The 13,620-nt window shown below is 39.9% G+C and overlaps 1 protein-coding gene across 1 annotated transcript; it reads left to right on the top strand.

The window, feature by feature from the left end:
* Positions 1-3,063: 3,063 nt before the first annotated feature.
* Positions 3,064-7,585, top strand: LOC107812816 (G-type lectin S-receptor-like serine/threonine-protein kinase At4g27290). Its single transcript, XM_016637987.2, has 7 exons — positions 3,064-4,650; positions 5,266-5,412; positions 5,529-5,692; positions 6,002-6,212; positions 6,441-6,678; positions 6,792-6,942; positions 7,045-7,585. Exons 1-7 carry the CDS (start codon positions 3,375-3,377, stop codon positions 7,312-7,314), a joined length of 2,457 nt encoding a protein of 818 aa, XP_016493473.2. The 5' UTR covers positions 3,064-3,374; the 3' UTR covers positions 7,315-7,585.
* Positions 7,586-13,620: the final 6,035 nt, after the last annotated feature.

Here is a 13,620-nt window from a genome sequence, read left to right as displayed (position 1 = left end):
ACGGCAGAACCAGCAAAAGCACCAGATTCTTTCTAAGTCCAAATTCATTCCGTTAAGCATCCGAAACACACCCGAGGCCCCCGGGACCCCAACCAAACCTACCAACCAATCTTATAACACCATACGAACTTAGTCGAGCCTTCAAAACACATCGAACAACACCAAAATCATGAATTAAGCACGGATTCAAGCCTAAGAATTAAAAAAATTCTAAATTCTACAAACGACGCCGAACCACATCAAATCTAGTCCGAATGACCTCAATTTTTACATACAGGTCAAAAATGACACTATGAACGTATAGCCACCTTCGCAATTCCATTCCGAGCTCGATATCAAAATTTTCACTATCGACCGAAATCGCCGAAAACTAACTTTCTCTAATTCAAGCCTAAATTTACTACAGACCTCCAAAACACATTCCAGAAGCGCTTCTAACCCCAAAATCACTCAACGGAGCTAACTGAGTCGACAGAATTTTATTTCGGATCCGTCTTCACACAGTTCTGACTACGGTCCATACTTTAAGGCTTAAACTCACAACTAGGGACTAAGTGACCCAAAACTCTCTAAATTCCATAACCAATCACTCCGGCAAGTCTCAATAGCGGAAACAAATGTGGGAAAAATAGTTATTAGGGGATTGGGGCTCAAATTCTCAAAACGACCAGTCGGGTCATTATAATAAATTGGACTGGGGCCTACGTATTAGCTCGAGGAGTTTTGAGGTGAGTTAATATAACCCTTTACTAAAGTGGTTTAACTCACAAAATCATGCATACACGGTGTTTGATGAATTTCTTAAAAGAGTTAATATGTACTTAATTGGAGCGAGTGAGTACCTATTTACTTAGAATTATTCTAGCTAAAGTTTAGATAATTTATTATGATATATATGCATAAATTTTTAGATTTTTGTGTTGTTCTTATATGCCATTTTCATGTTAAAAATTCATGAAAAAGCAAGAATCTTTAGAAATACTTTTTAATGTTTATTTCATGCTTTACATTTAAGGATACCAATATGAATATGTATAGGTTATTCTAGAAAAGATTTAGACTTGAATGGTCAAGAAAGTTGAAAAGTTGATTTAGATCCTAGCGAGGTCACATAGAACAATTTATTATTAAAATATTTTTGGGAGTATCTTCTATTCTGATAAGAGGTCATCGTCCAGGCTGAGGGTCATGATCAAGGTATTGACTTCCTGAAACTACTTGTGCCAAAGTAGGGAGCACACGAGCCGAGGGTCTCATTGCTGAGAATTTGCCTAGCCAGGCTAAGGTATGATACCTGAGTGCTGAGAACCATGAAGCGAATGACAACTCGTGGATTGGGCCTATTTGATCAGGTTGGGATCGAACCCGTGCTGATCACATAGTGACTAAGACAGAAATAAGTCACGATAGTTGGAACTCCCGAAGCATAAAGTGAATTATTTCTTTTAGATAAGAAAGAAAAAGAAAAGAATTTCTTTTAAAATATTCATAAATTGCTCTTATGCAATTATTTTAGAATTGTTCTTAGAAGCTTTATATTTTTCATGCATTTTGAATCTTTGCTTGTAATGTATATTTTATTAAAGTTCCGTTCCCTGTCGTTGAGACTCATTGAGTACAATGGATGGTACTGACATTTTCATTTAGGAACCTGCGTTGGTCTGCGGTACAACGTAGGAACCGGTTTTGCAGGCGAGCAGGATACATGTTAGGACTTTCCTCACTTCTGGTGCTATTGGTGAGCTTCGCTTTTGTTCGTGGAGTATTCCTTTGAGTCATCATTATTTAGCTATTTCTTTGTTCACTTAGAGAACTGGCTAGGAAATCTCATATCCTGAGCAGTGCTTCAGTTTATCAATAGAGGCTTCATAGACACTATCGGTGGGTTAAGGTTCAGGTGTTTTTGATAATAACTTTGCAGTATTTTAGTAGTTACTACGAATAAAGTTTTGGAGTTGATTTATTTTATATATTCAAATTAATTAAAAGTATTTGATTAAAGTATTGCCTTGTTGCATATAAAGTCTGAAGTTATAATAGTTTTGACAAGCGTAAATGATTCGCTCGGTCAAATTTAGTGATCGGGTGTCAGTCATGGCTTGTTCAGAGAATGAATCGCGGCAAAAGTGATATTTAATTTTATGCACTTTTTTCAGCAAATTATGTTTGCTTGACCACCCTTACCAAAGGATACAAGCAAAATAAAATCTTACATATCCAAGTAGATTAAGGCTAAGGTCTGGAGGAGAGAATCTTCTGTTGCTTTTCCCACTCACAATTTCCAATATTAATACTGGAAAACATACAATAACTATCTCAAGATTCTTTTCAGGTTCACATTTACAACTACCCTGTAGAAAGTTCTTACTATGTTCCCAACAACTAGTCTTGTCATGGCTCCAATGGCATCCTCTTCACTTAATTGATGAAATTACTATAGATTTCGTAACTCTTAGATTCAAAAAGTTTTGAAATAAGAAAAGGAATTTGAGGACATGTGAATAGTGTGTAGGGAAAGGCAGGGAGAAGAGGGTCAATTGTAGCAACTTGCAACCTTGCATCCTTAACATACGCAAGTTATAACCATTAGACTGCAATGCCGATCTAATTTTCATCGAACACTTTTAAATTAACTCTTTAAATATTAATGATAGTTTCTCTTCACATGTGAAAATCTATTTTTAGAACTAATAACCACGTACCTAATTCAATAGAATCAAATCTGGACCAAAAGAATATTGAAAAAATACTCTGTTTATGAGTGTAAAATTAGAATTGGTGTGTAAAATTTAAATATTTATAATAGCTTAACTTGGCCATATGTTTGGATGCTGAGATGCTTTATTGATTTACAAATATAAAAGAAAACAGCGTCTCGAGTATAAGTTAACGTCTTGCGAATATCTTAAAATCGACTGTAAGTTGTATTCACATGGATACAAGTCAGAAAGACCCAGCTATTAGAGGGTCAGGACATGGAATATATGGCAGTTATTATATTATATTATATAGGTGCGTAAGTATTATACTTTCATCTTCTTGACCTTTTTAACCACTTTCATCTTCTTCTTAATAAAATAAAACGACTAACAAGTTCGAGTCACTCAACTAAAATAAAACTCCAAACCACAAGTTTCGTATAACCAGGTTGAGTAGATGCTTCAATTATTTGTTCATCCTGCTTCGATGGCTTAATCGACTGACCATTGATTGAGAATTACATATGTGTGTAATCAAGACTTTTCCAGTGGACCAAATGACTAAAGAATATCTTTTTGTAAACAAGTCAACTGCAATCACTGTGCTGTTTCTTGATATATGAATGTGGAAGAGTCGCGACGCCCTGTGACACAACGTTGATTGGATTTCGAAGCATGAAAAAGGCATCACTAAAGGAACGTTTCTACCAATTCTTGCTCATGTATTTGTATTCCATCCACCACAGCTATGGTGCTACAGATACCATAACTGCGACCTATTTTCTCAAAGATGGCGGAGCCAATATTGCTTCAGCTGGTGAAACCTTTGAAATGGGGTTCTTCAGTCCAGGTAATTCTAAGCTTCGTTATGTTGGTATTTGGTACAAGAACATATCTGTTAGGACAGTGGTGTGGGTTGCCAACAGAGAAGCTCCTTTGACCAGTGGATCAGGTATTCTTAAGGTCATTGAGCCAGGTCTTCTTGTCCTTCTCAATGGCACTGACAATGTTGTATGGTCAACTAATACCTCTAGATCTGCGCAGAATTCCATTGCACAGTTGCTGGATTCCGGAAATCTTGTAGTCAAAGAAGCTGGTGGTGGTAATTTCCTATGGCAGAGTTTTGATCACCCGACTGATACACTTTTACCAGGTATGAAGCTTGGTTGGAATTTTGTAACTGACCGAGAGGTGTACTTATCATCGTGGAAGAACGGGGAGGATCCAGCTCCGGGCGATTTTACCTATCACTGTGATCCTTCTGGTTATCCACAGAACTTCCTGAAGAAGGGTAACAATGTTGTATATCGCTCTGGACCGTGGAATGGTCTTCGTTTTAGTGGGGCAACAAGCTCAAGAGATAGTCCTTTATATACATTTGGAATATTCTCAAGTAAGACAGAGGTGTATTTTACTTATAAGCTCCTATCTTCAGTTATCACAAGGCTGATCTTAAATCATAATGGTGACCTACAACGCTGGACTTGGGGTGACAGGAAACAGGATTGGGGCCCTTACCTCTCAATACCCACAGATAGTTGTGATGTTTACAAACTGTGTGGCGCATATGGTAGCTGCAACAGTGTAAATTCTCCAGTATGTGGATGCTTAGACAAATTTGTGCCAAAGCATAATGAAAGTTGGCAAAAGGCAGACTGGTCAGCTGGTTGTGTTCGGAGGACTGAACTGAACTGCCTAAAAGGAGATGTATTTTTGAAGTATTCGCACGTCAAGTTGCCAGACACACGGAATTCCTTGTCCAATGTGACTATGACACTAGAAGAATGCAAGAATATCTGCTCTAAGAATTGCTCTTGTATGGCTTACTCGAATCTTGACATACGCAATGGAGGAAGTGGGTGCTTATTGTGGTTCAATGATCTGCTTGACATTCGACAGCTATCGAATGAAGGACAAGATATCTATATAAGAATGGCTGCCTCTGAATTAGGTATGTTTGTTGCTGAGACACACTTATCAATGGTTACTTTAAAAATAAAAACCTGAAGTTATGGTTGCTGGCACTTGAGATAAAGCAGACCTAAACCTAAATTTGAACTGTCTATTCTTGTAAGCATCTAATAGATTAGTACTATTAATTGCAAACTCTTGCCTTCTGCATATATATACACTCCGCTAGGAACTTAACATTTTAGTAGAATTAAAAGCTAGGAGTACTACTTTAGAGTGATGAGTGGTTTGGATTTATAAGCTGAATCAATAAACATAATGATTAGTTACAACCTAGACACTTTCTTGGAACTAATTGATATACACTTGAATTCCTCTAGGACAAGCTGGTGATATAATGCATCAGTCAAGCTAAAAACCTAGTCAAAATTGAAGGGGTTTAGTTGGAATGAAGCTCATTTTGAAACTGACTTATAGTGCCTCAAATGCTTCCAGCTTATCTAATACTCAATATCAACAAATTAAAAATAAGTATACTGTTCCAAAGGCTTGCAGAACCTTTGTAACTCAGTATCATATCAACTCCTTTAAGCAATTGAGAGGTAGAAAGACGGTCAAATATATTAATCATCTTTGTTGAAGTGGACACTTGCAGTTGCAGATAGTCGGGAGAAATCAGATGGAAAGATAAGAAAAATACTCTTATGGATTCTGCCATTATCAGTTGGTGTGATTCTGGTAATCCTTATCGTTTTGATCTGCCAAAGAAGAAGGAAGAAGGCTTTAAACATCATAAAGAAAGGTAAGCTGGATAAGTCACTTTTTGCGAAGGCACTAAAATTCAAACAAAGTGAAGAACTGTCTTATTGGTCTGGTTATTGCAGATTAAAAACAATTCACTCTATTTCCTTTTGGCAGGAAAGTGTGGACGCAACGGAAATTTCAAGATGGATTACAACAGTGGTAGTTGCACTGAAGAATTTGAGATACCACTGTTTGACTTATCTACCATAACTAAGGCTACCAATAACTTTTCAGCTAAGAGAAAGATTGGAGAGGGGGGCTTTGGTCCTGTTTACAAGGTAAATACACCAATTTATCCCCAATAGAATACAGCAAAAACAGAAGCACAGATAAATTTTGTGGGCTTAACAGAAAATGAAATGAAGTTACGATCTGGAGTAACAAATTTGGTCAGACACACTTAAACTAGTGAGCAAAGTATAATGAATCAAGGATATGGTGGAGTGATTTTTACCTAAAACTAAAACTTTACTGATTTTCATATAACTGCTGAATTCTTCTTTATTTGGAAGCATAACTGACTTTGCACTTTCTACTTTCAAGTAAGATATTGAAAATATTTAATATGCATAGATTATGATGTCTAGGGAATACTTGAACAAGGACAGGAAGTAGCAGTCAAGCGGCTGTCTAAAACTTCTGCACAAGGAGAAGATGAGTTCAAGAATGAAGTTGTATATATTGCCAAGCTTCAGCATAGAAATCTTGTGAAGATTCTCGGATGCTGCATTGAAGGGGGAGAAAAAATGTTGATCTTAGAGTACTTGCCAAACGGAAGTCTTGATTCGTTTATTTTTGGTACTACTCCCCATCCAATAGTGTGCATATTGATTAATAATTGTTCAGTCAGCTGATGCTTATAGGAGTTCTACATCCATAATCTTACCCCCATCAAGAAGGAAAAAGCATGTGAGGAGAGAACCAAGAGCTACTCGCATTAGGAATGGACTAATTTAGTCTGATGTTTTAGTACTACTTTATACTAATGCCTGACTATTGTATAATGAATCAACGATATTTTGGCAGGTGACAGACAAAGCATGGTATTAGACTGGCCTAAGCGCTTTCACATTATCAATGGGATTGCTCGGGGACTTGTGTATCTGCATCAAGATTCTCCATTGAAGATAATTCACAGAGACCTGAAAGCTAATAACATTTTGCTAGACAATGACATGAATCCAAAGATATCAGACTTCGGCATAGCAAGAATTTCTGAAGAGGACGAGATTGGAGCCATGACAAATCGAGTTATTGGAACATAGTAAGAATCTATTACCGCCTAGTTGGAAATATGAACCTAAAAACAATCCTGAGATAGTTAAGGTACATTTTCCAGCATTAGTAACTCTTTTTTTTCGCGTACATTTTATGCAGTGGCTACCTCTCACCAGAATATGCATTGCACGGGGAATACTCAGTGAAATCAGATGTATTTAGCTTTGGTATATTAGTACTGGAAATTGTGAGTGGGAAAAGCAACAGAAGATTCTCTCCTCCAGACCTTAGCCTTAATCTACTTGGATATGTAAGATTTTATTTTGCTTGTATCCTTTGGTGTTATATTATCTACTAGTAACAGATATCTCCGCAAAGCTAGTCAGTGCTAACAAGCTTGTAATATCTACAGGCGTGGGAGCTGTACAAAGAAGGAAGGTCAATAGAACTACTTGATGAACACCTATGCGATTCTTGTTTAACACCTGAAGTGGAACGATCAATCCGTGTTGGTCTACTATGTGTCCAACAACGTCCAGAGGATCGTCCAAGTATGTCTTCCGTGGTTCTGATGCTAAACAATGAAGGTCCATTGCCACGGGTTAAACAACCAGGTTTTTACGTAGAAGAAGATGCACAGTATGTTGAATTATTTTCTAGCCAATATGCACATACTATATAACAGATGAGATTCCATTATAATATAATTAGATTCCAGACAGAGAAAGCTGGTGACTCTCTTGTCTGCAACAAATTCTTTGTAGCAATGTGGCTAATTAAGCTTGCATTGTAACATATTATTGTTAATCCTTCTCAAAATATATGTTTGACATTCTTGTTTCAAACACTGAAGCGAGAATTTCAGTAATGTAAAGCTAGAGAAAGATAGCAGACCAATGAATGTTAGCAATAGCACTGTCAAGCACGCATATATATATATTTTGGCTAATGACTAGTATTGTGTTGTGCTTGAGTATACTTTAATGCCAAGGGATTGTCACTTCAGTAGAATAAAATCATTACAAATAGGCGTGTACAGAGATCTCCATTAGTATCTTTGTTTGACCAAAAATATAGATTTTGGTTCAACTAATTAAATTTATATAAATGAGGGTTAATCTTGGTTAATAATAATATCCTAAAGACGAAATTCTTGGTAGTGTGATAAATAGCACGTAGATCTATTCCAAAAGCTATGACGGTATACAATAATCAATATTTAAGAACCCAAACATAAGTAATGTAGCATTAAATAATGATAAATAACAATAAATGATATTTATGTAAACAGAACGAATGAGTCACCCGAGAACTATTATAACTTCATACTTTATATGCAAAAGGCAATACTTTAATCAAATACTTTTAATTAATTTGAATATCTAAAATAAACCAACTCCAAAAATTTATTCGTAGTAACTACTAAAATACTGCAAAGTTATTATCAAAAACACCTGAACCTTAACCCGCCAACAGTGTCTATGAAGCCTCTATTGATAAACTGAAGCACTGCTCAGGACATGAGATTTCCTGGCCAGTTCTCTAATTAAATTTATATAAATGAGGGTTAATCTTGGTTAATAATAATATCCTAAAGACGAAATTCTCGGTAGTGTGATAAATAGCACGTAGATCTATTCCAAAAGCTATGACGGTATACAATAATCAATATTTAAGAACCCAAACATAAGTAATGTAGCATTAAATAATGATAAATAACAATAAATGACATTTATGTAAACAGAACGAATGAGTCACCCGAGAATGGATGAAATCAATGGATGTTCTTTCATACAATGATGAATGATGGATAAGCCTTTGAATATCCAAGTTATTCTCGGATCCAGTAGAAAAGTGTGGACAAGAATCTTAGTGAAAAGGTTATTTTGTAGGCTTACAATAAGACCAGCTTCTCCCTTTAAAGTCAAAATGTATTTAACAAATGAATATCTCATGTCCCCTATCATTGCATCTCTTTCTATTTATAGAGAACATGTTCCTAGAAACCCTAATAGTACAAGTGTGAAAGATATCCACTAGAATATTCTCTTTAATGTCCTATCTTGAAACTAGCCGTTATAACTCTGTCAAGGGTATTCGACCTCGGCCTCGATCCTTGATGACTCCTCGACTTCAGCCCTTGCTGACTCTTCGACCACGACCTTCATTGTTTCTTAGAGCACTTCAACACGTGGCGGCCTGGGAATGTTTTACTAATGCCATTTTGACTTGAGTATTCTAGAGATAGATTTTGACTCATATAGTTAATCCCTCCGCTTATTGAGGCCGACTTGACGGGCGGGTTCGATGAGCGAATCATGTTGTTGGTGGTCGAGTTAACCAAGCGGACTACACGAGTTGTAGTTGTTGCGGCGAGCAGGCGATGTGGCCATCTATGGGTCGCACATTTCAAATGCTTCGAATTTTTTGGGTGATTTGCTGGAGTTATGTTGTCCATGGGTTAGGATGATGTCATGATGTCATGCGTCATTATGACACATTTTCCCAATGCGTCGCTCCGTTTTGCGTGTGACCTTTGATTAGACCTGCCGCTTCGGTTCCGGTGCCAATCATTTTGAGCCGTTTTTGGTTTCGGTGCCATGACATTTATAAATAGAGACCCTTGGACCTGATTTTGGAGTTTTAAACCCTCTAACATTTCGAAACACCATACCTTTCTCTTGCTCTCTTCTTCTCCGAATTTCTTTCCTTTGTTTCAGTGACCAATATTGTTCTTCATTCCTTCTCATTTGTTACTCTCCTCTACTATGTTGAATCATATCTAACGTATCTTCTGATGTTGGTAAGGGGAGTCATGTTGCTCCCTTGGCAGTGGTATTTCCCTCCCATAGGGAGAGCACTTCCGCCATTGTTGAGGATGAAACCTTTCCGTCGGTAGAAGAAATTGTCCCGCGTAATCCTGAATCCACATCTGACCTTAACAAAGTACCGGATGCCGTGCCTGGAGTCCTTAAATCAACGATGATGCCTAAGGAATTGACGGAACTTAAGGCCAAATTCGGCCTTCCAAACCATATTGAGCTGATTTCGGATGAGGGGGATGTAGTACAGGTCCATCGTCCTGGGTACTGCGCTCTTTATGCCTATCCTTTCCTCATAGGCTATTCTTTCCCCCTCCCCCTGTTAGTGGAGAAATTTTGTCGCCATTTGGGCATCTTCCCAGCTCAGCTTGCGCCGTACGTCTACAAGGTGATTAAGATGCTGACCAAATTCACCGAGCTTGTCGGGGTCGAGCTAACGTTACAACACTTGATACATTTATTCGCCCCTGGCTTTTATAGGGGGATGATGTTGAACCTTCGCCACCGAGAAGGAAAATATTTGGTTGTGAAGATGGACGATAAAGTCAATCGTCAATTTTGGCTTAACTTCTTCTTCATCAGGACCGAGGACGTCCTGGCCAGCATCAACGGCTTTCCTGAAGCGTGAAACTACACTCATGAATGCCCAGTTTCTTTTTTTTGCATTTGTTTTTGGTTCCGAGTTTTGATGTTTTTACTGTTGCTCTTGCAGCCAATGTCCAACCTCCTCCTCTGGTCTCTCATATCTCTGACTGGGTCGAGCGACTCCTCCCCCACATCATGGGGATCCGTGATTGGCCAAGTTATTTCAAGAAATTCTAGGGTAATCTCCTTTCTTTTATCGTGGCCGCTCCATTTCCTATTGTGCAAGAATTTGTTTTGCTAACTTAATGTTGTCTTTTTCTCAACCAGGGGTTCTTAGAGGAGCCGGGCACTAGTGCCCTCCTTTTGCGACTACTATGTCTTCCGTGCCGGTCTCAACCTCAGCTGCTGCAGTTTGGGAGCCCGTATCCGTTCCATCTGCAACTTCTGCTCCCCAACTCTATTCGGTGGTTGATGAGGACGGAGTCTCTCCTGATGACAGTGGTTTAATGCCTCGTAAGAGGAAAACCGTGGATACGGGGGGAAGAGGCCGGCAACCGTTGATGTGGGAGATTGTGGCTTTGTCCTCCGAGAAACGGCCACAGTGCATATTGGAGAGAGCTCTAAGGCAAGTCCCGAGGCCCCTTACCTGGAGGAAACTTGCATGTGTCATGTGGGGGACACGATCGAGGGCATGGTGCATAATGATGGCCTTGCACTCCCGAGGTGCGAGGAGGCCTCATTTCTAGGGTCGCGGTAGATGTGCCTTCTTTGACTGGTGGTAGAAGGAAGTCTATCGCCGAGTAGGACGATGGGTCGATCTCCTACATGGATATGGACAAGTTGAGGATGATCGATGAGGGACTCACTCAACTCGAAGTGAGGTTGGAAGGGGGTTCAAGGAGTATTGCGATCCCGATGGATTGTAACCTACTTGTAAACACCAAGGAAATAATCCCTGCCCTTGGTCCTCTTTGTTATGAAATTTGAGGGTACGACCCTCGAGATGATAGATGACAACACTCTTTCCTATAACATTGCTGGATTTGCTCTCCGAGTAAGTACAACCACCGTCCATTCTTTTCTTTATGTTTTGCTTTCTTTTGTAAGCTCTAATTTCCTTTCTTTGCTTTGCAGACGGTTATTTTGGAGATCAAGAGTGCTCTCTAGGAGAAGAAACGTAAAGATATTTATGTGAAGTTGAAAGAAAAGTATTTCAAATTTATTGAGAAGTGTCGGGAGCTCCGGCGTCGGATCCGCGGGGGCGGTGATGTGCGACAACTTAGGGAGGATTTGAAGGAGTGGGACGAGGAGTTAATGTGGGTTATGGAGAAATGCAGTGTTTTGGAAGGGACGTTGAGGAGCAAAGAGGAGGAGCTCGAGCTTAGCAGGGGTGTAGAAGCCCAATGCAGTGATCTCTAAGCCTAAGTGGTCCTGCTATGAGGCCAACTCGAAGAATGTCAGTTTAGGGAGGAGGCTCTTGTGGCGAGGTCGCCGATAAGTAAGATGAGATAGAGAAGGCGGAGTCTGCTCGGTCGAAAGCTTTGAGGAAGAAAGAGTCCCTTGAAGTGGTGATCCGAACTCTCTATCCCGAGCGAGAAAATGACTTGTCAATGGCAAGTCTTAAAGAATAGAGGCTTGATGAAAGGATTGGGGAGTTGGAGAAAGAGACCCCTGATCTTTATGATCGGGTTGCTGCTCCGGAGACCGAGAAGGCCAAACTACTTGAACGGCCTTCTTTATCTGCGGCTTCTGGCTTCCCCGACATTCCTTGTGAGTTATACAAAGAGTTGATTCATGCCGAAGCCTGACTGGATGTGCTTCGTGAGTTGCATGTAGCGGGCTCCATTTATGTCGCAGACTTCGAGGGTGCTCGTGTCAAGGCTCGCGAGGCCCAGATTGCTTGTGGTTATGATATGACTACTCCTCGTCCTGGTGAGGAAGATGAGGGTGATGAGGATGCTATAGATCACCTCGAGGGAGAGGCCTAGTATGATTCCATATACTCTCTGGGCGAGGATGGACATGGCGATGAGGGTTAGACTGACGAGGGTGTTGCGGGCCGTGATAGTAGTAATCAGCAGTAGTTCTTATTTGTTTTTGCTTTTTCTGAAGTTTTTTGTGTAGTTTTGCTGGCGTCTTTACGAGACTATGTAAGAAACTTTTGTTTATAATATCAGAGTTGGCTTTTCCTTTATTTCACACCTTTCTTATTTGCTGTGGTTTGTTTCTGTACTTTGCGTGTTTTGCTCCTTCATGTTTTTGTTGTTGTTCTTGTATATATTAAGGTTTGTCGGAACGAGGCCGAGGATTAATAGGCATTATTCGAACTTGGTCGAATCTTTACTTCTTTAAATCGTGGCCGAAGGCCGGTAGGTGATGTTCGTACTTGGTCAAACTTATCTTTTAATAATCTCGACCGAGGGCCGCTGGGTGTTGTTCGAACTTGGTCGAACTTATATTTTAATAAACTCGACCGAGGGCCGATAGGTGTTGTTCGAGCTGAGTCGAACATAACCTTTTCATAGTCATGGCCGAGGGCTGATCGGTGTTGTCCGAACGGGGTCGAACACAACCTTTTCATAGTCGTGGCCGAGGGCTGATAGGTTTTATTCGAACGGGGTCGAACATAACCTTTTCATAGTCGTGGCTGAGGGCCGATAGGTGTTGTTCAAGCGGGGTCGAACATAACCTTAACACAAAAAAGGTGTCTTGATAAATGTAATTTTCTTATTACTTCGACGTTGTTGCTTTTGTTACATACTTGGAGAGAGTTACAAATTTTGGGTGTTGGCTGGCGTTCCAGTCCCAGTCCCAGTCTACCTAGTCCCTTCATTATTTGGCTTGGAGAGTATCAAGAATTCGAGAATTGAAAGAGTGAAAACAGTCCCTCCCTCCCGTACTTCGTCTCGAAGTGTTCCCTTTGCCGCCTCGTTAAAAACCTCCTTGAGAAAACCCAAAAGGGACAAAACTCAAGTGAGGGAAAAAAAGTACGACTTGGGGGACACTTTTTCTCTTAGAAGTTGAAGTATTTGTGGTGGCTGATGTTCCAATTGTTTGATAGTTGCTTTCCTTCCATTGTCTCTAGTTGGAATGAACCCTTGTTTGCTTTGGCTGTGATTTTGTATGGACCGTCCCGATTTGTTCCCATTTTGCCTTCCCTAGGGTCTTTGCTCGCTTGAGTTTTGGCTTTCAGCACGTAGTTCCTGACTTTAAGCGGCCGGACCTTTGCTTTCTTGTTGAAATATCGTTCTGCTTGCTATTTTTGGGCGACCATTCTTATGTATGCCATATCTCTTCGTTCATCGCTTTTGTCGAGTTCCTGGCTTCAACTCTCATCATTACTATTACCACTTTTATGGAGTACCTTAGGCTGGGTTCTTCGACTTCGACCGGTCTTACTGCCTCGGTCCCATAGGCTAAAGAGTAAGGCGTCTCTCCTCTGCTCGTCTTTGGAGTTGTTCGGTATGCCCATAATACTTCTGGCAGTATTTCCGGCCATAGTCCCTTAACGTCCTCGAGCTTTTTCTTCATGATGTTTAGTATGGACTTGTTTGAATACTTTGCTTGTCCGTTACCCGCCG

This window comes from Nicotiana tabacum, chromosome 2, assembly GCF_000715075.1.
Source record: "Nicotiana tabacum cultivar K326 chromosome 2, ASM71507v2, whole genome shotgun sequence".
NCBI lineage: Eukaryota > Viridiplantae > Streptophyta > Magnoliopsida > Solanales > Solanaceae > Nicotiana > Nicotiana tabacum.
The sequence above is the reverse complement of the archived record's forward strand: the minus strand, read 5'-3'. Positions and strand labels throughout refer to the sequence as shown.